This window comes from Poecilia reticulata, chromosome 10 (assembly GCF_904066995.2).
Source record: "Poecilia reticulata chromosome 10, P_reticulata-male-v2, whole genome shotgun sequence".
Taxonomy (NCBI): Eukaryota; Metazoa; Chordata; class Actinopteri; order Cyprinodontiformes; family Poeciliidae; genus Poecilia; species Poecilia reticulata.
The window spans coordinates 6,727,665-6,750,142 of record NC_088839.1 but is presented as its reverse complement, the minus strand read 5'-3'; the positions used below and the strand labels follow the sequence as shown (position 1 = coordinate 6,750,142).

Genomic DNA, 22,478 nt, shown 5'->3' with positions numbered 1-22,478 from the left:
ACTAATCATAAACCTTAGCTTCACCAACGGTAAAGCACTAAAGATAACACAGTGTTTAGCAGAAGCTAATGATAAAGCGCCAACTTCAATTCAAATTTGACATGCCCTTGAGAGGCTACAAACCTCAAGCACCAATTACATTTTGACATTTTAATTTACATATAATGCCCCTACATGTTGTACTGATGTTTGTATCTTGTTCTCTACTTTTATTTTGTCCCTGTCAGTTTCCTGTTGAAATCAAGTTAAGACAAACCGTCTTAACCCACTTTAAAATAAGAGCAGAAATATAAATGATTAATTATTTGAACAATTCTGAACATATGACATCTGTCAAACTTTATTCAACTGAAAGTTTGAATAAAGCTTTATAATTTAGCTGGAAAAGCTAACTAAGGGGAAACTTAGCGCACTAAATGTTTTCAAAGTTAGCTAGAACGAAGGCTGATAGCACATTAGCTTAAGTGCGCCCACCACTGAATGGGACTTGCAAATGGACAGTAACTCAAAGGATACAGCAGGAATGGGCCAGAACTCCAGCAAACTATTGTGAGCAACTTGTGGAAGGAAACCCAAGATGTCTGACCCAAGTGCTACCGGTCAAAGGCAACGCTAGCAAACACTGAGGAAATGTCTGGAAACATCTGATTGTGAAGACATCAATAAAGAAATCATATGTTCTCTTTCAATATATTATTGTTTTATTTAGCAAACAGAAATAATTGAGGTCATTCTACCTGACCTCAAATAATAGACGTTTGGTTTGATTTAACTTCTAAACTGTGTGTGTCTTTCTATTTAGTGTACGTAAACGTCTGGTTTCACCGGTACGTATAAACACTTACTTGGACTCTGTGGAGGGGATGATATGGGGATCAGTCTTGGGTCGATGAAGGACAAAGAGGAAGAAGAGCAGGTGCTTTTTCCAGACGGACTGCTAACAGCCTGGTCAGAACAGCAACACATTCATATTGTGAATCTCTTGGACTGTTTAGTAACGGAAGGTTAGATACAAACTACCCATAACTTTAAAGACGAGAAGCAAATTCTATTATTTTCTGCTTCCTATTCTGTTGATATCATTTAATTTTTTTTCCAAAAGGAAGTAAGATAATTTGAGGTTAAGATGAATACAGTTACAATGATTCAACAACGATAACGCTACAGAAAAATTTTGACAACTTTTGTTATTACTGAATTGGTATTACTACACCACTACCGCCCTCTGGTGGATAAATGGAAGTGATGCCACATATTGTGTAATTCAAATACCAAAGAAACCCCCAAACAGTTAGTACTTCTCACATCTATCAGAATCAGACAACAGTATCATCTACCGCCCAATTTCCACTGGTGTTATTTATCCATTTAAATGAATGGCAAAGATATAGAATAAAAATTTGTCAGGGAAATACGGTGGCCCTGAAGTGCAATCCACTTCAACAATTCACTAAGTTCAACTACAAATTGAAGAGCACAACAGCATTAACTAAGCACAACTACAAATTAAGAAAACACAACATTAGCAAAATGGAAGAGGCAGGTCTTAGTGGGAAAGTGGGAGAGAACAAATTCAGTTTTTCTGGCATTTGCTTTCCCTGTTTAGATGAGCAAAAAGTCACAGTATGTACTGTCCAAACTGTGAAAAAGAACGAAGCTGAGCTCCGTAGTTTGTCCCAACTCAAATTATTCTTGGATATGTTAGTTGCATTTGTATCATTGGTAACAAATTTTCAACAAAAGTGCTAAAGAAAGAATAACTTTGGGTTCTAAAACCAAAAGCTCCGTCATTAATCAGTGATGTCTTAGATTTCCCACTGAGACCTACCTCTTTAGTATCTTCTTAACTTGTAGCTGTGCTTAATGTGTTTTTGAACATGTGTTTTTTCAATTTGCAGTGGTTAGTTGATGTGGTTTGCGCTTCAGGGCCACCTTTTGGTTTCGTTTGACTGAGCTCACATGCAGATCCTGCAGAGTCGGGGATCCGGGAGCCGTGGGTGAAAGCGAGTAGTTCAGTTCTCGTGTGCGGTGCTGGCTCAGAGCGTTGTGCACCGGACTGGAGGTTTTCTGCAGGAGGTCCGGCAGCAGGTAGGTGTCGTCCGAACCCAACCGGGACATCTGTGGAACCGAGAAGAACGTCAGGAGGCTGGATAATCCTAGAAAAGGGAGTTCATCGTTGTGTTTGTAGGTGCCTGGTTAAGATTGTGGTGGGGTTGCAGCACGATGCCGTCGGGGATTCCTCTGAAGTACTTCCCTTTTCCGTTGGACAGGCCGGACCTTGAAGGACAGAGGTGGGCATTTCAGAACCGCGTGAAAGGATGTGGTTAAACGAATCAGTCGAAACATGATCAACAATTAAATCATCAAACTTTCAGGAAAGGCAAATTATTTTCAGGTATTAAAAAAAAGCCATAGATGGTACTTCTCGGGGTTAAACCTTCTCAGAAATATTAAATCCTGCAGCCGTTCACCTGGTTCTTTCCTCATCGTCGCTGCTGCCAAACTCGTCGCTGGACGAGGAGTACTCGGTGGCCTTGTTACGCCGCCCCAGAACAGCTTTTACTCCCTTTGTGGAATGAAAACATTTGAGTCAGAATGGCAAAGAAAAAACTAGACGATTAGACACAGATGAAGCTAAAAACACGACTAAAACAACAAACAGAATCTGTTTACATTTGGGCTGCATGATAATAAAACTGCAACATTTTTTTTGTTCTCTAGCGTTAAAAAACACATCAAACCTAAATAATAGCAAGATGTAAGAAAAAAAGGGGTTATTTACTTGTGCATGTCCACTGGATGTGTCGTCAGTCTGCCTGTGCTGCTGCAGGCGGTGCTGCAGCAGAGGACTTTCAAGCTTGAACAGGCCTGAAACGTACAGACTGACTTTAGCTTTCAAAACTCCAGATTCACAGTAGTCCAACTAAGAACCCGATGTTGATCGGATCTGGTGGATTGTTCAGCTTGACTAGTGACCAGAATGATGGAAACTGAAAAATCTGTTTTTTGGGTTTATTTGTAAACCACTCCATGTAAACCTCCATGCTACTACCAGGTGGATCTAACAGCAAAACTCCTCAGTGTGGAAGCTGTCACTGATTGAAGATGCCTCAAAGATGGGCGTTTTCAGTACCAAGGAGCAGTTTTAGATAAAGTGAACAGTGTGGCACACTTCCGCTAATGAGCTGAGAACACACCTCATTTTTTCGTGTAGCGCAGTAGCGTTTTTGCTAACTTTGAAAATGCTTTGCGCACTTAGCTTCCCCTCAATTAATTTTTCCGGATAAATTCCAAAGCGCTAACTTACTTGGCTGTAAGTTAGCCAAGTAAGTAACATCTAACAGAAGTTAGATGTTTATATTTATGATCATATTTTGAAATATGTGAAGGCCGTTTACACAGCATCTAAGTTTCCTTTCCTCACGTTCGCTCTGTTTCCCCCTGTCCCGCAGAAAAACTTTATTGTTCAAATAGAAAATATAGAACAAAGAAAGTACTTTTTCATCAATATTAAGTAATTATTGACTTAAAACAAACTGATATCTTGCTGAAAAGACACTTATAATTTAGTTTTACCTTAATTCAAGTGTATTAAGATATTTGGACTAGAAACTAAACCAAAATACATGGTAAGATTTTGTGTTTTTGCAGTGTATTAAATGTGGAGCAGATTATCCTACACAAACAAGATATTTGCTTTATTTCTTTGCTTTGCTATGACTGGTTACAGATTCCACAGAGATCTGGCTTCTGTGGGCTTTGTAACAACAACAGCAAACATTTCTCTTTATAGGGTTGTGATGCTATGACACTCAGCCAATCACAGCGCTTCATTTCTAAGCTGTACACAGATGTCAACCACAGCTGTCGGACAAAAGTCTGATATTATGCTTGGGGAATGTGCTAAAAGCTCAAAAAGAGTCAGATATCGAGTACGATGATAAGCCGTTATTTTGTCGAAACCAGAAGTTCACATGAACTGGTAACTCTAACTGAGCTGAAACAAGAGAAGTTTGGTCTGGTTTAACGTCACACAGCGAGGACAGAAACGTGTATGTATTAAATATTACAAAAAAGAGCTGAAGAAAATAGTGTGTATGTGTTAAAAATGTCAAAAATTGTAAGTGCTGATGCTTTGATGTCTAGACCAAAACCACGGATTCAGACTTTGATTTGAGAGATTGGAGAGAACAAAAAATGTTGTAAAATTTCACTTTTTTGTTCTGTAGGTATTTAAACTGTCAAAAACAAATTAAGAAATTAATGTGTTGGACTAGAAACCTGGGTTTTGATGTGTATAACAAATAAAGCATTTTTTTTTTTACAGAAATATATATATTTTTGTCTTTTAGTAGATTATAAAACAAGGAATACAGTCTGGAAACTCAAAATTACGAAATCCATGCTGCTTAAGACTGCATAAGAATCAGTAGTTACTCAAGTACAAATACTGAGTCAGTTTAGTCCAATAGACATAATTCTATTTTAATTTACCTTTATAAAAAGAACCACAAATTAAAATTTCTCATTTGAAGACCCCACAGAGCAGCATATCTGGACAGCACGCACCTGGGTGGTTGCTGCTCGACAAACAGCCTCCTTGAGACGCAGACCTTCCGCTCCGGTCTGCCACCGACACCGGACTGCCACTAGATGGCGACAGAGACACGCACCAGGGAGAGAGAAACGGAGGGAGGGGGGGGGGGAGAAGAAAAGTTACGATCAACATCTGTGTCACAATCTAAAACAAATCCTTCACGCTGTCAGTGCAGAGGCCCCATTTCCTCACTGTTATTTTCATCTAATTCACGGCAATCATCCCAGCTAAACTGATCTGATCTGCTCATGGCCAGCTGCTCTCAACGGGAGGTGGAGGGGGTGCAAAGATTTGAGCTGGAATGTGATATATGGCCTCATAATAAATACAGTCCAAAGTAAATGAAAGAAAAGGGAGTTAAATGCTCACTGTAATTAAAATATATAGCATGCAGATTATATCTGGAACTAATAGCAGTTAGGTTATATAGCATTTAATGTGCTAGGGCAGAGACAAGAAAAACTAAAATATATATTTTTTAAATCCTATATTGAAAGATCTCTCTCTCTCTCTCACACACACACATGCCATACACCTGACTGGTCCCAGAACAAAACACTCATTTAAAGGGGCAGTATTATGTGTTTTCCAGCCACATAGTGTAATTTTATAGCAAAACCAAGTAACTATGTTATCTTTAGGTATCATAAAAATGCTATAAATATCAAATATGACTTAAAAGAAGCTTGACTTTGTAATTTAACACCTTGAAATTGGGCCTCTATCTCTTTAAAAACTCCTGCTCTTTCTTTCACAGCAATAAATCTAGCAACAGGAAGATACAGGTGCTACCAAATTTAAATATCTTTATATCTATTCAGAGATCTTGTTTCAGGAAATCATGAAGTGGAGCTTCACCTTGAAGCCGTCCTCTTGTGTCCCATCACCAGCTCTCTGCAGTAAAATTTTGAAGTTGTGCGTTCTGGGACCTGGAAGATAGAAAAGCAAAGTCCCCAAACTGGTTAGAGAAATATCATGTCGAGAAAGTCTCCTACGGTTTGTGGAATTAGCATCATTACGACTGCATTTTATTGTCCATTGTTCATTTTTTTACCATCATTGTCTATTTGCTTTGTCCACCACGGCGTGTGCTACCCCCTTTCTTGGACAGGTCATCCTTGTGAAAGAGGTCTTGATTTCAAAGATGTTTTTTTTTTATCTGGTTAAATTAAGGTTTAATGAAAAAAAAAAAAAGTAAAAACAAATTTCTGCAGCACATGTAAATCCTAAACCAGGGGGTTTGCAACCTGCGGCAGTTTTTTTATTTAAAAAAATAACATAGAATAAGATCGTGTGGTAAAGTTAGATCAAAATTATGTGGAAAAAAACACATCAGCACTCCACATGACTGTGAACTCAACCAGCCTTACCACAAAACATATTCTTGGCAGTATTATTCTGGGTGGTTTCCTTCCTTTAGCAGAAGTTCAATTCAGAATTTCTATAGAGTCTTTTTGATCCTAAACCAAAGAAACCCCAAAAAAATTCTAAACGGAGATTTTGAATTTTTGGTTCTACAAAATATTGACTTTAAGATTTGAAAACGAAGGCACACCACACTTTTCAGATCTATTTTAGTAAAAAAAAAAAAAAAAAAAAAAAATGATTGAAATACCTCCCAGTTTGAAATTATGAACGACTTTGTGTTGGTCTGATATGTAAAATACATCAAATTATATCATGTATTATTTAAAACAACCTACTTTCAGCTTCTGATTTCAATAAAAACATCTATCTGGGCCACCAGCAGGCGACCTTCTGACCGCCTGCGTCCTGGGTCACATGACACGCTAACAAAGAGGAAGACACGCCCGACAGTGAAGAAAAAGAGCTGCGGGAATACCTATACAAGTATACATCTTACAAGTTGCCCGCACCCTACACACACACACACATACACACGCACACAAAGCAAACAGGGTATTTTCTGCTTTCTCTCCAACTACACATGCAGGTTAGAGCGACACTTCTTTTCTTTGTTGAAGATTACAAAACGCCTTAGTGGGGGATTTTGTGAGAATGTCTTTAGGCAGGAGCAGAAGACTGTTCAGCTGCTAAATTGTTTCACTTTAGACTTTTAGGATTCTTTATGCAGCTGATCCCCCTGAAGAAAGTGTTTTCATAACCTGCTGCTGGTTTTGCACAACCTCCACGGTGTAAGAAAGAGCATTGACTTATTAAACGCTCCATCGGCTCCATATGCGCTACTGTTAGTTCAGCAACACAACAGCAAACAGACCGAGCGCTCCCTGTTGCAGTTATTAGTTTATTTATCATCTCCTTATAGAGTTTGGTTGGTGACTTTACATGCAGCCGTATTTGTAGACCACATACTGGGGGGAGAAGAGTGAATGATTTGGTTTTTTGTACAGTGCGAGTGTTCGCGGCTAAATTACACCGAACCCGTCCTGTGGGCGCCACTTCCTCATCGCTGTATGACTGGAACACAAGACGCACAACGCATTCGCCGGTGCACGTGTGATGCAAGTGACGTCCTGTGACTGGCGTGCCAAAACACGACGACTTCCTGTTCTTGTGGCGGCCGGCGGAACAAAACAAATCCTACATCTGTTGGGTTTTATGGCTCATTGGAGCCGGCCGCCGGACCTGCTGGCGAGGAAACCCCGACTGCGCTGCTGGAGAGCCGATGGCAGATGATACTCACTTTAGGCGGTGCCTCGGAGTCCCAGAAGACGTCATCGGTCGGGGATACGGGGGAGAAAGGGGACAGCGGGGAGATGGCCATGTCTGACATCGAGCTGCTGTGAGGGGCCTCGCGGCTGGACATGAGATTGGCATTCTAGGGGATTATTTATAAAGTTTAGTCCAAATAAATGATCACTGAAAGCCAAGAAATTCTTGTGTGAGGGTGTGCGTACCTGGCTGAAGTGAGCTCTCTGCATGGCGGGGGTACAAGGACTGGAGTTGCTTCCAGAGCCCAGCCTGGAGTGCATCTGACTGGGAAGCCCGGCAGCCAGCAGCACCCTGGCCAACTGGGATTCCTGGAGCTCCATCTGAAACCGGATTAACAATCCCTTTAAGACTTCTCTCTTTCCCATTGTGCGTGCACTGAGTCAGTCACAATGTGGCTCTCTGCAGGTTCCACCAACTCAAATTTTAGACTTTTTAAAACTACTATAAATGGAGTTTAAGACCTGCATCTCCATAGAAATGTACAAATAGAGTTGCACTTAATCACGATAGATGCAAAAAACTAGCTAGCTGGCTGAGGTATCTTAACAGTGATTTAATGGCAGCCTCAATCGTATCAAGTCACAGAAGGCAATTAAGATGTCTGAGTGTGACTCAAACCTGACAACTTGACAGAAAGTCCCTCGAGAAAAAAAACAGAAAAATAAAATCAAGTCACGCGAAAAAAAACCTCATAAACATGAGATTAAATAATCGTGTCAAGGCAAAATTAAAGACCTGCCTTCAGTCACAGAATGCAAAGAAGATGTCTGGTGGCGACTCAAACTTTTGCCAGACAGAAAAAAAACTATACAGATCCTACCACGAGAAAAAAAACAAAAAAAACAACAACCTGCAATTAATGGATCTGAGGTAAAACTTACATTTTTCAAATGAATTTAATTTTATTCAGGGGTATTAGAGTAAAGGGCTCTGAGAATAATGCATCTTGTACATCTCAGATTTGAATTTGTGAAATAAAAATTTTAACTGTAATTGACTTCTCTTTCCATTTCACAACAGTGTCACATAAAATACATGAGGTCTGGCACTGCAGTGTGAAACCATAAAAAGGGGGTGGAAACTTCTGCAAGACACTGTAATGAAGGGCGTTAGGATTATTTATAACTCAGCCTATTGGTGTTGTTTTAAGACCTATATATTTCTAGCTTATAATTTTGTATTTTACATCACCATGTGGATAGGAGTCAGAAGTTAATGTTTTTTTTTTCCAATCCATGTTACTTTGCAGATAAAGTAAACAAATCCTGCAAGACATTACACTGGGAGCAAAACGTTGATTCCTGTAACAGGTGTCTGGAGATAAATGCTTCTGAAAATTGAAAAGTGTTTTTTTTTGTTGTTGTTTTTTTCAGCAGTAAACAGTTCCTGTCTGGTTTTGCGGAGGCGATAAGAATGGAGGTTAAAAAAAACCCACGTGTTGAAACACCAGACAAACAGTCAGTGTGTGTCTGCGTTCGCTGGCATGAAAAATATCCTGACCAGATGAAATCATCAGCTTCACAGCAGAGCCCTGACTGTTTCCATTGGCTCACACGCAGACGCTGCAGCAACCACTTCCTTTTTGAATTCAAATTCTCTCTATTCCTTCTGTTTTTCTGCAGAATTTATTATTCATCAGCAGCAGAGGGGAGTTACTGGTGAGTAAGGTAGAATACAGAAAGAAATCGGAGTTCCTCTGAACCTAGAGAGGAAACGTAAGTGTGTTTCAGACATGATAAAGCGTTCTGAGTTTACCGCGGTGCGCTGGGTGTTTGCAGGGCGGCCAGGTGAGCCTGCAGCAGCAGCAGCAGCAGTAGCAGCGGCGGCAGCAGCTTTGTGGCCACTAAAAACTGATAACTTCTGGACTGGGGCCACTGGCACTTCCCTCTGCCGCTGTCTCTCCTTCTCCTTCTGCCTGTGGTCGTGCTGCAGTGACAGGAGCTGGGTTTGGTCTTTGGGCAGCGTGCGGTGGGACCTCCGGCCCGCCGAGGGCTGCTGATGCTTAGCCAGAGGCTGAGGCTGGGGCTTAGGCTGCGGCTGAAGCTGTGAATGCTGGGACTTGTGCTGAAGCGGCGGGTTGGGAGCCACGGCTCTCTAAGTGGCAGACACGGAAAGCAGCACACACAGACTGACAAAGACTGAAAACGACTGCAGCAAAGTAATATCTAAGTGAACAATTTTAACATGCTACATGGTTGTTAGGTTTTAAAACATAAAAACATGCCAAAAGTTGTCACACCTGTTGAACTTGTTCACATTTTAATATCACAACCACAAACCTCTCCGTTTTTTAATGGGGCTTTTTGTTTTGATTTTAGTTTTCTTATTTTATAAATAGAAATCTGACAAGTAGTTTCATTTTGTTAACGCAATTGTCCTACTGAGGTCCGTGACAACTCGGCTACGGATGGCAAGTACAAGAATCGTCTTTTCGTCTTCTATAGTGCGCTTGCATGACGTAACAATGACATGCTACGTATCTATAGTTCCTGAAATAAATTGACTTTTCAATAACATTACAATTTATTAAATGGGTTGGTAAATGTTGCAAAGTGCAACATGGTCCTAAATGGGACCATCTGACATTTTCTGTAATAAAAAAATAGGCTTTTGAGTTGATGAGAGAAAAATGCAAGAGATGATGATGCGTTTTATCTGTACTGCACGTCGCTGCCAGCTTTTGAAAACCAGGAAGAAAACAAAGCAGTGACATGACAGAAAGCTCATTAGCAAGCACTGGATCATTAAGCTGGGGAGGATGTGACCAACAGAAATAAAAACAAAACAAACACACACCTAGACAAACATGTAGAGCAGAAACAGCACAGCCCCGAGCTAAAGAAGTCCTCTGTCTTCTAATTTAGCAGAAACAACTTTCTGCGCTACAAACGCAATCGCGCTACAAAATGGTAGACGTCCAAAATCAGATCATCTGGCAAAAAGGTACCACATGGTGTCGATGCGCATTTTCACTTCTCTGGAGGACGAACACCAAGACCACAGTGAGGGTTCTTCAAAGTAAACTCCACCAAGAGAAAGGTCACTGCAGGCCATCAGAGAGTCAAACTGGGACATGAGCAAGGCTTTCACACGTCAGACCGCCGAGGGGAAGATTTGGATCAACCCTGCGTTGGAGAGGAAAACGCCTGAGACCTAATGCAGTTTTCTTCTGTATGACTGGCACGCAGGTTTTAAATACCCAGCATGCTTTCCCCGTTGCTGTTCAGCATTGTTCGACACCGAGTGCGCTCAAGTGCGCTGTTTATTATTACAAGTAGAAAACATAAGAATGCGAGGGGGCGGGGTGGAGAGGGAGCCAAAAAAAGTTGCGAGAGCGAAAACACCATTAAACGAATACCGAGTCAGAGCATCTTTTTGGATTTGGTTAAGCGTTTTCTAATATTTTTCCTGCTCGTATTAACTTGTCAACAGATCTAGAGGTTGACTATAACCTCACTGACCTCCTTTGTTCTCCATAGTGATGGACTAAAGAATTAGGGTAGCATTACAAATTATTATGGAAATGTCTTGTAGGATAATTATAAGCATAATGTAAATGTTTGGACCAAAATTTTCCAAAACCTTTAAAAAAAGGACCGTTATTATAAAAACAGTCCTTTTTATAATAAAAATAACACAATATGATTAGTAAAACATGATGGTGGGATAATTACAGCATGAGCTCCTTCAGACTAGTCAGCAACAATTAGCAAATACCCGGTGGAACTGCATATCAGTTCATCATCATATAATGATGATGATAGGAGCAATGCTGAGAAAAACATTGCTAAAGGGTTAATAAAGGAGCGATTGTGGAGTTTCAGAAAAAGCATGAGTTTCTTAAAGAGACAGAGGCCCAATTTCAAGGTGTTGAATTCCAATGTCAAATTTCTTTTAAGCCATATTTCACTTAAGTTACTTTAGTTACCATATTGTGCTATAAAATGGCACCATGTGCCAGGAAAACATAATACTGCCCCTTTAAGTTTAATTTATCATGGTTCATTTTTGACACCACATAAATCTGAACTCTTAGCAGTACCGTACGACCCAGTTGAGATCCATATGTACATGTGTAGGGTTGCAGGGAGTCACAGAGGAATTAAAAACGGTTAGTAGATAAAAAGTGTTTGCGTATCAAAAAGCGACGGTGAATCCAGGCGAGTTTTTTTTTTCTGATAAATCTGTGCGTCTAAAGCCTCTCCCGCTGAGATCAGAAGGTACGATTCTGGGAGTGGAGTTAAAAGAGACACGCTACAAGTAAGAAAGGTTTCCCACTGTGTCCGGCTCAGGCAGGGATGGACGGAAAAAAAAAAAAAGGCAAGCGAGAGGAGGGGAGGGGAGGCGGCACGCTGGGCTCAGCGGAGACAGGACGGATATGAAGAGCGAGGGTTTAAAACAAAAGTGATGGCATGCTGTGATAAACACCGGTTTAAAGTGGTGGTAGAACACTTCTCCCCCCCATGACCGCTGTCCCACTCAGTCTGCACAACAAAAAAAACCAAAACATATCAAAAGTTGTTGAGCGTCTGCTTCGTGGAGATCTTCGACAGGATAAATCCCCCCCCCCCCTCCAGTCTATTTATAACACTTTCAATTACAAGCGCACAATTTTACTGGGTTTCCCTTTCATGTTTCTGCTTAGCTTCACCCGCACGCTTCGTTTTTATCTCCCATCTGTCCGAGTCGGGGACCAAAACATTCAAGGCTTTTCTCTCGGAAATCAGCCTTCAGCGATTACACAAAAGAGAAGAAGTCGTCGTCTCATATCCGACCCGATTAAAAGCTTTTGATGCATAAAAAAAGTGAAAACGTAAAGAGAAACTCAACTCGGGGCTCCATGCAGTCCTGAATGGAAATGGCAATTATCGTCTTTAAAACCACAGAATGAGGTAAAACTAGATGAACCCCCCCCCCCAAACTAGTGGTCCATTAGGTAGGAAAAAGTGAAAAAATAAATAAATAAAAGGAGAAAAAAAAAGTATTCAACTCCTTTGTAGCTGAATCAGAGGAATTAGCACCATGTAATTGGAAAAGCACAAGAAAAGCTTTATTACCTGCTCTGCTGTGGAGTCTAGAGGCCTTACTGACACATTGTCACTCCGCTGTCTGCCAGCATGATCCTGTTCAAACACACACGGACACGCACTTTTAAACAGGCAGCCATGCGTTAAAAAAATAATTAAATTAAATAAAAATCCATCAGTATGTCCATTAGAATTAGAATTGCATTAGAATTTTACAGATTTTTTTTAAACTTAGTTTGAAATCTACACTCCCACCGTCGTGGATTTTCCGTTGATCAGACCTGAACGCTGTAAACAGCGGTTATAGTAATTGGTAGGATTCTGAGGTGGGAACTAAAATATTCAGCGTGGAGCTTTTTAGCCTGCGCTCTCAACTCTAAATATTTTATTGTGACCTCATTTTTGAAAATTTCTCCTGAAGCAGAAAAAAAAATAAAAAAAATAAAATCTAAACACCCTAAAGTGGGCATGTTTTTTGTAACATTTACGACGGGTAATTACCAGATTTAAATGTTTGCAGTGATTGCACCGCTGCTTTTAAATTGTGTTTGCTTGAACCTGAGGGGTCACATTTGTCAGAGCTTAAGCCGTGGCGGCGGCTTAGCCCTGATCACACAGCTGCGGTGGGAAAGTGTAAACTATCGGGGATGAGGTAGGAATCACAGGACCTTTACAGCAAAGAAGCGTGAAAGAAGAAATTACGTCACTAACAGACACATGCTGGTTGAATTAGAAAGCTTTGTATAATCATCATCAGGATAACCGTCTTTTCCCCCCATGTTGGAACAATAATAAAACTGAAAACCAGAACTGGACAGACAGGATTTTCTGTGGATTTTCTTCAATCCAGACATGGCCAAACTAAATGTACAGACTCAAATATATAGAAGCAGGTTTACTAAATGAGCTTCTGCTCTAATTCTGGTCGGACATTTGGCCTCTTTAGCTTTGGCAGATCGGGAAAAGTTCACTTGAACTGATAGGTTTCTAGTTCAGATAAAAGTTTTTAATATTACTAGTTTTCAATCGAGTTGAGGGCTGAAAACTCAACGCTGGCCTGCTTTCAGGACAAGCCAAAAATTAGAGGATGAGTAAAACAACTGGACTTTAACTGGACACATTTCTCCTCATCTAAGAGAGACGGTCAGAATGCCCAGGTAGAACAGCGCAGTGGGAGGAAACAGACTTGATTAAAAATATGACCTAATAACTAGCATTCAGACAAAGTTTACAATACGTCCAGCTGCAGGTTGTATGTCTATATAAAGGAAGTCACACTTCCTGTCCTGATAACAAGCCAATAAGGACAAGGAGGATCTGTGGACTACATCGGAGACGTCTGTTTCAACGTTGTCGTTTCCCTTTTTCCTGTTAACACTTGCTTAATCAAGCTTCCCCTCCCTGCTGACACACTTCTGGTTGCTGTAGGAATTGATGTGCAAGATGGTCACTGCACCATTTCACATCTTTATCTGACAAAACATCACATCACACACTCACTGAGCGTGTCACGTAATCAAATACTGATGCATTAAAACTTAATGAAGCACCATGCTGAAGTCGGTGACTGCTTACTGCCGCATCTACGATGAAACTAAACATACAGAGCATAATGGGATGATAGATATTTCAGGAGGGTCTATTAGGGTGAATTCACACCAGCTCTGCTTTAACTGAACTCTAGTTCGTTTGTCTGGAAAATCCAGTTTTTTAGGTGTTAGTCCTAAATCAGAAAAGAAAAGTGACCTCTGGTCTGCCTAAAAACCTGGGTCTCGGTCTGGTTGAAATGAACGCTGGTGCAGTTTGAATGTATATGTGAAAAAAGCAGGAAGTGGACTACAGTGCAGGGCATTCTGGGAAAAACAATCTGATAAAACGTGCGAGTCTAGCACAACCAGGAGAATCCAACTAAATTTCTGTTTACATTTTGTGAAGAAGAAAGCTGTGCTCGTGTCTTCAGAAGTTTTTGTGTCGTTTCCTTCAGTAGTTCTTGGTGTAGCGCCACCACAGGCGAGGAGGGGAACAGGTTTTTCAAAGGGATTGGCTTGTTTGACACAATGCATAGTGAAAGAGAACCACAGCAGCTGCAAATGCAACAAATGTTGCAATTTTGGTCCCCAATCAAACTGAGTCTACCGGACTACCAGGTCTGAAAAGACCCTGAATGTAGACCTCCTGAAACCCAGCGGTCGGTCTGCATCATTGGACAAGAGCAGTGTTGAAATTATTGGCAGAATAGGAAGATTGGTTTCGGCTGTCACGCCAAGTTGTTTGGTTTTTGTTTTTTCCAACACATTTTCAAAAGAAAGTTGGAATTATTTCTACGGGTTGACTTACATTTTGAGAGAATGTCAGATATTTTGTAGAAAATGAGAAGATAAACTTTTTAATTAGAAACAAAAGAAAAATAACCTAAACTCATTCTGTGTTCTGTTCCTAATGTGTGTGTTTTTTTAAAAATGAATTTCAGTGTTCTAAGTCGAAGTTCAAGTCATGCATCTTGCTACATGTCTGTCATGTTCACATATATATGCCACTTCCTCTGTGCTGGTGACATATGACACAGAGCGGCTTCCTCATTCTTCTCCTTCAACCCAACTTCCTGTCTGTATTTCTCCTCTGCTGAGATGTTGAGAAGGCTGATGGGTAGATCGGGGGATGTGAGGAGGACGACCCAGTTATTTTCACGACTCCGTGTTTTAAATGTCATATCTTCTTCTGGAGTCGGGCATCTGATTATGTTCAGTTTAGTATCGTTTATCATATATTGTGAAAGATTTCTCAGTACAATATGAATATTGATTTATAGTTGTACAAATAAATTCCAATTAATAATGTTTTATAAAAAACAGAATACCTATACATATATATATATATATATACACATTTTTATTTTTTTTACCATTTTTGCCACTTTTTGTTTCACAATAGCAACAATAAATATCAGTAAATTTTAAAATATGATAACACCCAATTAGAGTGTGCAGCTCAATGATATAAATAAATTTTTTTTTAAGTAATTGGTGTCCTCAGGTAGACATGCAGTGATTGGATATTAATATCTGTATCGGTCTTGATATTGAAACAAATTCTAATGGGGTATTGGTGATAATCTTTACCTGTCTCCTGTCACACTTCCTGTTTTTCTCCTCCAGTAGGATTCTGTTGTCATGGAGATCAGACTCCTCCCCCATAAAAACCTCCTGAAGCTCCGCCCACTGAAAGGCACACTCCGTCAGCTGCTGCTTCTGCTGCTGTGGAGTGCAGAGGCATTGAATGTTTCAGATACCATTTTGTTCTTTTAGCGTTTCAACATCAGGACTCGAGCTGTAGTCTTTTTTCTTTTCTTTTTTTTCTTTTTAAAAATTAAAACAATCAGGTTGCAAAAACACTTTGGCCGCAGCAGAGCAGCTGACGTGAGCTGCTTGGTGACGATGATAATGATGGAAGGCGACAGATAGGGTTCAGAGGTTGGAGCCATGTTGAATGCAGATAGAAACTGTGACTCACATTCTCCAGCTTCTGCCGCTGCTCCTGCTGCTGCTGGATCCGCCTCTGTCGGTCGGCCAGAATCTGCTTGATCCGCTCCTGCTCTGCCAGCTGCTGCCGGTGCTGCTGCTGCTCACAGGCCAAATTCAGGAGTTCAGAAAGTTATTCTTAAAAACAGCAAGTCCGATTTTACTTCCCGTTTCATCAGGGATGTTTCTAATGCGTAACTATTAAGAATATTAACTTGCTCTGTGATTTTAAACCATGTAATGTTTACAAAAGGATTCACAACCCCTGAACTTTTTCGCACTCTCACTTTTAAATTTAGATTTTTTGTTTAACTAATCATAGCTACTCAATAACATTTGAAGATGCACTGACCTTTTTTTTTTTCACTTCCAATACCGATATCTGAGGTGTAGTATCGGCTGATACCAATCCGATACAGAAAAGCAAAGCTGATTTCACTTACAGACATAAATGTTACAAATTACAAATGTATTGGACAACATCTGCACCAACTCAGCACACTTGAATACATGCATCTCCACTTTTAAGTTTGACCTTTTTGCTGTTTCCTCTGACTAATAAAAGCCACTCGATCACATTTTCACTTCCACTTAGGATAATCTTAGCATTTTAATTTTGCAGTATTATTTCATTTTCTCTATTAGTAACTTTGGTAATTTCCAATGTTATTTTTTTTCTTGTTTGATGTATAAACACAACAAACAAGACCCACACATTTTGTCATCTAATTTTACCTAAAGATCCATTACTTTATAGCCGCTTGTCATCTTGTGTTTTTTAACTCCACACAGTGTAAATGAGTCATTTCTCAGGTTTCTTATAGATGGAATAAAATACCTGATGTTGAAGTAAAACACTAAAGTCGACCACAAATTAGCACTTATTTAAATCACTATGTTGATTGATTGATTTATTTGTTTTAGGTTTTGATTAATTCAATTGCTAGAAATCGTATTGTTCTATTCTTAGCAGCACTTTGCGTGGCTTCCTGTCACTAATCCCACCTGCCTCTTAATGCAAATCCGTCTGCTTACTGTGGGCGAGAAACTCACTTTCAGAACTAGTTCACAGAACCCAACTTAAAAACAACAACACACATAAAGCAACAAGAAAGAAAAAGAAAAACCTGCTCAGACATCTGGATCTGATGGATTTCTGCTACCACTGCCATCCCCAACTTTGTTCTTGCAGTAAGAAATTAAAAAACAAAAACAACTGAGGCTTCACTCCACTCATTGAATAATCTTTCATCAGATCGCTCTGGCTCAATACAGGCAAAATTGTAACAGTTTCAGATTCATGAATACCCACAGAGATCCAAACACACACGCACGCACGCACGCACGCACACACGCACACACACTGCTGGTTACTGATTGGTGTTAATTGCTGACCCATGTTACAGTAATGTGGTTAACTCTGCTGAGACTAGAGAGATGAGGACTGAGCATGTGCGAGCTTCCAGTGGCGTGGCGTCTTATCTTTGTGTTCAGATGTTACACCCAGAAAATGTTTTATCTGCTTCAGCATCATGATAACAATATCATGACGTTTTTGAGCTTTTTAGCTCTGGTAGGCGAACGCTGTGTCTGCTGCTGCTGCTGCTACCACACAGGAGAGGGGTTTAGTTAGTAATGATTTTAAGGGGGGAAAAAAGAGGATTATATGTTCATTTTTTCTTTATTTTAAAATAGATGGGATATTTTTACTATAAAAAAACAAATTAAATTAAAGTGGTGAAACTAATGAGTGGGAATCGGGACAATATTTCACAAATTGGTTGGAGACATTATATTTTTTGATGCGTCATTTAGAAATGTGTGGTCTGTTTCCAGATACAGGTTTTTCTAGAGGTTCAGCCCATCAACACCAATTTCAGCCAAAATGGGAAGTTTTCTTAAGAACTGCAGTATGAAAAAGAATTGAAGCATATTCAAAATAGTTTTTACAGCTTTACTGATATTGGAAGCAGATATTAATAGTTATTTTTTTAGGAGCAGAGGTGACTTCACACCGTGTGCGAGGGAGAAGAATTGCTATAAAACAAGACGATTATTATGGAGTTGATAGCTTAAACCAGTAGTGTCCAGATTGTTTGCAACGTGGTCAAAACAAAACACACCTTTTTTTCACTCCTCAATAATAAACTAAGTCTACAATAACTCTAATTAAACATAGTTATAGTTTAACTTTATTTCTGTAATAAAGAGACGTTTAAAAAATTGTAGATCCAAAACTTGAAGAGTTTTTAAAAGAAAGACATCCAGTTTGCAAATTCTTTTGCAAAGAAAAAGATTCGCCCTCTACTCAGCTATGAGAATATGGCTTAGGTCACTGTCTCTTCAGAAATGCTTTTTGTATTAAGGAAGGTTGAACAAATGAATTAAAAACAGATTTGGTTTCTCTAAAGTCTGTTTCTGAGTAGAAGTCAGTTGATAAATGTGGTTTAATTTACAAAAAAAATGAAAGAGCAAAAATCATGGTTGTTAAAAGACAAACACTTTGTGTTGAACTAAACATTTCAATTTGTCAGTAATAATTTTGCTCTAATTAAAGAAAAAAAAAAGTCTCCATCTATATCAACCTTTCTAGCAGTTGATACAAAGAAACAATTAAGGGGCTCCAAATGGCCCACGGGCCACACTTTGTTCACCCCAGGCCTAGACTGTCTTTAGCATCTTACTTTAGCAGTCAGCAGAGTTAGCCTTAATTATGTTGAAAATAGTTAACTTTTTCACTCAGTAAAACCTTCCTCACCAAAGAGTGCTGCTGGTAGTGGTTAAGCATGGTGTGTTCACTGCTTGGTGAAAGATAGGAGTTTTGAGTTTCTGGTTGCCCCGGTTACCAGTGAAAGCTGGTAACTGGGGCATCCATTAGTTTAGCTAACAACAGGAGTAAATTACACTGAGTGAAAAACAAAGTCACTAAGAAGAAATTTAGTTTAGGACAAACACAGATTCAGTTTCTCAGTATGAAGGTGTACGAAATCAACCTGCCTGTTGTCGTTGTTGAGCTCCTCCTCCTCCCCCCACATGACCCCCCTCTCTGCCTCCTTGACGATCTTCTGTCTGTAACCGTAGAAACTCCCGTCGTAACGTCCATTCCCCGGGAGCGTTCACTATGGAGCTGAGAGTGGAAAAATAAACAAACAAACAAACAAAAAAAGAGCGCGAGAAATGGTGAAAAAGTAAACAAACAACACGGTAGTGATCAGGTTAAAGACAGAGTGGGAGGGGCTACAGGACAACCCATCGGTCATCTGTTGTTGGACACCAAGAGAGGGACATAGTGGACAGAATGTCCACGTGGAGAAACCAAAACAGACCACTACCTGGGTTCGCCTTCCTCCTCTGCGACCTCATCTTCTTCATCCTCACTGCCGCTGTACTCATAGCCTGGATCCTCTAACAGAGAGAAATACAGAAAGAAAGTGGTGAAGAATTCAGCTTCACGTTGGTAGAGGCTGATTATCAGCTGCTCTGTGATTATCACAAACACACAGCAGCATCAGAACGGACAGATCCCTAACCAAGAAGAGCCAGAGCTGTAAAAGAATCGGTCCAACCCGAGGCGAGGATAATTATTGATTTGTTTTTTGTTTTGAACATCTGAAATACTGCCAAACTGGAGGCACGATCTTTCCTGTTTTATCCAGAGTTTTCACTCCACAGCATTGTTTCATATTTTTATTTTTAAGTAGTTGTGAGAAACGGCGGATGAATGTGAAACTGCTGCTGCACAAGTTACTCAACATTTCGTTGCTAGGTAACCAAAAAGTGAGTGAGATAGTTGGCCCCACCAGCCTAGCTTATCCAAAGCCTTTCCTCTGTCTGCATTGCCCAGAATGCTGTGCGGTGCAGGATTAGAATTCAGTTCATATTCTATACATTTAATCTTCTATCAGATATATTTCTTTTTTTTTTATGATGCAAAGATATTTTTTTCATCAATAAAGTTATATAATGTTTTTCCAGAGACAAAAGAGATACACTTTCCCAAACAATGCGATACAGATTCGTTGCTCAAAGTTGGGAAGCAAAGAAGTAAAGTTTGTCCAAGAAAAACATCAATGACAGGAAATCTGGAGTCAAAGAGAACCTTTCCGATTGTTTGGGACATCTGGAAATAGAATTAGTCCTAATCCAAGTGACTCGAGTTTGTCACAATTCTGCCCAAGAACTTTGCCACCAACAAACACTGTGTTAAAGAACATCTTCTTCCAACAATCCGGAAACAATTTTGTGATGGGACTTTGTGTTTACGGCACGGTGGAGGTCCATGTCTCGAGGAAAAAGTGATAACAAAAAGGTTCAAAGATCAGAACACTGACACTTGGGATCAGTGGTGAGGAAAATCCCCAGATAACCTTGCTGAGCATCTGTAGTCAGTTCTCAAAAAAGCAGGTGGATAAACAGAAGCCAGAAAGCAGAAAAATAAGCAGATAAGCAGAAAAAAAAAACGGGATCAATTCCAAGGACTGATGAGAGAAGAGGTCACTGTTAGTCAAGACTTTATCCAGAAATAGATGCACAGCGTGTTGGATTGAAAAGCTAGCAATGTAAACAAAACTATCTGTGTCGTTGGTGTTAGGGACCTGTAACACCAATTCAGAAATCGATTGGAAAGTAAACCAATTTTGTTTGCTTCCCAACCAAAGCAAACAAAAGCTGCTTTGGTTGTGTAGCTGATCTAGCTAATTTTTGCTAGATCAGTTGGTCGGAAACTAAAAAATTTTTTTCCCCAGTCGCTAAACAAAGTAAACCCAAGCCACTTGACACTTCCTTTTCAAAAGGAAGACAGAGTCAGCAGATGTGCCTCAAAACAAATTCAGAGAAAAGATACAGATTCAAGAAGCTATTTAAAAGAAAAGTATATTATCCTGGACATGCTATGTAATGTCTGCAACTTGTTCAAGCTGACACAGAGCGAGATTTAAAGCAGCAAACAGGAAGACAAAAAAAGCAAATTTACTCAGTTTATTTGTTAACACTTTATTTGAAGGGGTGTGCATAAGACTGACATGAGATTGTCATAAACATGACAGAACATCTGTCATGAACATAAAGAAGTCTTTATGAATGTTTATGACTGTTGTCATGACACTTTTAATACAAAGTTGTTCTAAAGGTTGCATTGAAAGTCCATTAAATTGCCAACTTTGTGTAAAATTATCATAATTTATAAAATCATGCAAAGTTGGCATTTTCAATGCAACTTTTAGAGCAACTTCGCATTAAAAGTGTCATATTTTACCGACTGACACTTCATGACAACTGTATTAGCACTTTTTGCATTAGATTGAGATAGAAAAAAAACAGTTGAAAGTGTCAACTCTGTTATTGTCAATGTTTAAAAGTAATTGCAAAACCTCTGAGATTACCGTTTTAAAAAGGCTAGCCATGCTCCTAGCGCTATTTCCTTACTAAAGATAATAGTAAAAAACGGTTTAGTTAAAGTGTCAACTCGGTTATCAATGTTTAAAAATAATTATAAAACTCCTTTATACAGTGGCATCGCCTCTGCTACTAATCTAGTTAATGCCCATCTTACATCTTCAAGTAAAACTCTTAAGAGAATTCAGAATGACCTAAAACTGGTAGCTACATTCCTACTCAAAAGTATATTTCTTTTACAGCCACATATGTACACAGGAAGTGTTTTGTTGTTTTTCCTGAAGCCAACAGAATAAAATCATTGTTCTGAGGTGGTGGGGGGGAGATGAGGCTCTAGTAACAACATTTGGACAACATCTGCTGTGAGAGCAGCTCAGCCAAAAGCTGAACACTGACTTGACTCTCCAGATGTTCACATTAAAGGTAACACAACCCAGGTGGAGTTGGTTAAGGCAGAATGATAGAAAAATAAGGTCAACAACATTTCCTTTCCTGAACACTCTCTCTACCCCAGTCGTGTTGTTATAAAAGTTTTAGGCTAAGTAGAGGAGAAAGGAGCAATTTGTTGCTTTAAATTTCATCGTTGGGTGATGCATCTCACAAAGCACAACCCATCTTTGTTCAAACTGCACCCCTGAGGACGCTCAAAGACGACAAATCCTCCCATGCATCACATCCGGAGAATTTATTTTTGATTTTGATTTTTTTTTTCCCAGCAGCTCACACACACAATAATGAGACAGGCATTTTATTTAGTAGGGCATGCACACTTAGACAGCTCTAAACACACACACAAAACACACAGAGCAAGCAGAAAGTCTCCAGCCATTTAGTGTGCTTTTGGAAGCTCAGAGATTAGAACCAGATGGCCATTCTGTTTCCTCCTTCCTTCCTCTAAGCGTTTCTCTTTCTCATCTTCCTTCTCCTGCCTTTTTTTCACCTCTGCAAATAAACTCTGATAAAACTGACAGATCTGATCAGGGTTTTTTTTCACAACGTGCCAAAATCCATCAGAAGACAAAAACGCCAGGCTGATGTTGGCGTCGCGCATCGAGCTCATCTAGGGAAAGAATGGGGATAAATTATTTTCACAACAGCGCTCCTCCCTCTATGTTTCACATTCCAGCTGTGCTGCCCTGTGTCTGTTTCCATCTCTCCAAAATCCCTGCTTCCTTCCTTCAAAAAGAAAAAAAAAAAGTAGCAGAGGATTGTGGTATCAGAATGTGAAGACTTTTTAAAGCTCACCAA

At 39.8% G+C, this 22,478-nt stretch overlaps 1 protein-coding gene across 7 annotated transcripts in view; it reads right to left on the bottom strand.

Moving 5' to 3' along the window:
* Window positions 1-22,478, bottom strand: part of LOC103471065 (mitogen-activated protein kinase kinase kinase kinase 4) — a 71,161-nt gene that overhangs the window by 14,012 nt on the left and 34,671 nt on the right. For 3 of the 7 annotated variants that reach the window (XM_081611571.1, XM_081611573.1, XM_081611574.1), the window contains exons 11-25: window positions 19,169-19,241; window positions 18,834-18,963; window positions 15,829-15,936; window positions 15,438-15,572; window positions 12,349-12,414; window positions 9,047-9,385; window positions 7,477-7,611; window positions 7,263-7,397; window positions 5,456-5,526; window positions 4,570-4,649; window positions 2,783-2,868; window positions 2,472-2,566; window positions 2,193-2,277; window positions 1,960-2,118; window positions 846-945 (exon numbers count right to left, since the gene is read on the bottom strand). In XM_081611571.1, the coding sequence (XP_081467697.1) occupies window positions 846-945; window positions 1,960-2,118; window positions 2,193-2,277; window positions 2,472-2,566; window positions 2,783-2,868; window positions 4,570-4,649; window positions 5,456-5,526; window positions 7,263-7,397; window positions 7,477-7,611; window positions 9,047-9,385; window positions 12,349-12,414; window positions 15,438-15,572; window positions 15,829-15,936; window positions 18,834-18,963; window positions 19,169-19,241 (1,797 nt within the window). The remainder of the gene's footprint in view (window positions 1-845; window positions 946-1,959; window positions 2,119-2,192; window positions 2,278-2,471; window positions 2,567-2,782; window positions 2,869-4,569; window positions 4,650-5,455; window positions 5,527-7,262; window positions 7,398-7,476; window positions 7,612-9,046; window positions 9,386-12,348; window positions 12,415-15,437; window positions 15,573-15,828; window positions 15,937-18,833; window positions 18,964-19,168; window positions 19,242-22,478) is intronic. The other 4 variants (XM_081611572.1, XM_081611576.1, XM_081611575.1 and 1 more) reach the window with 4 other exon arrangements.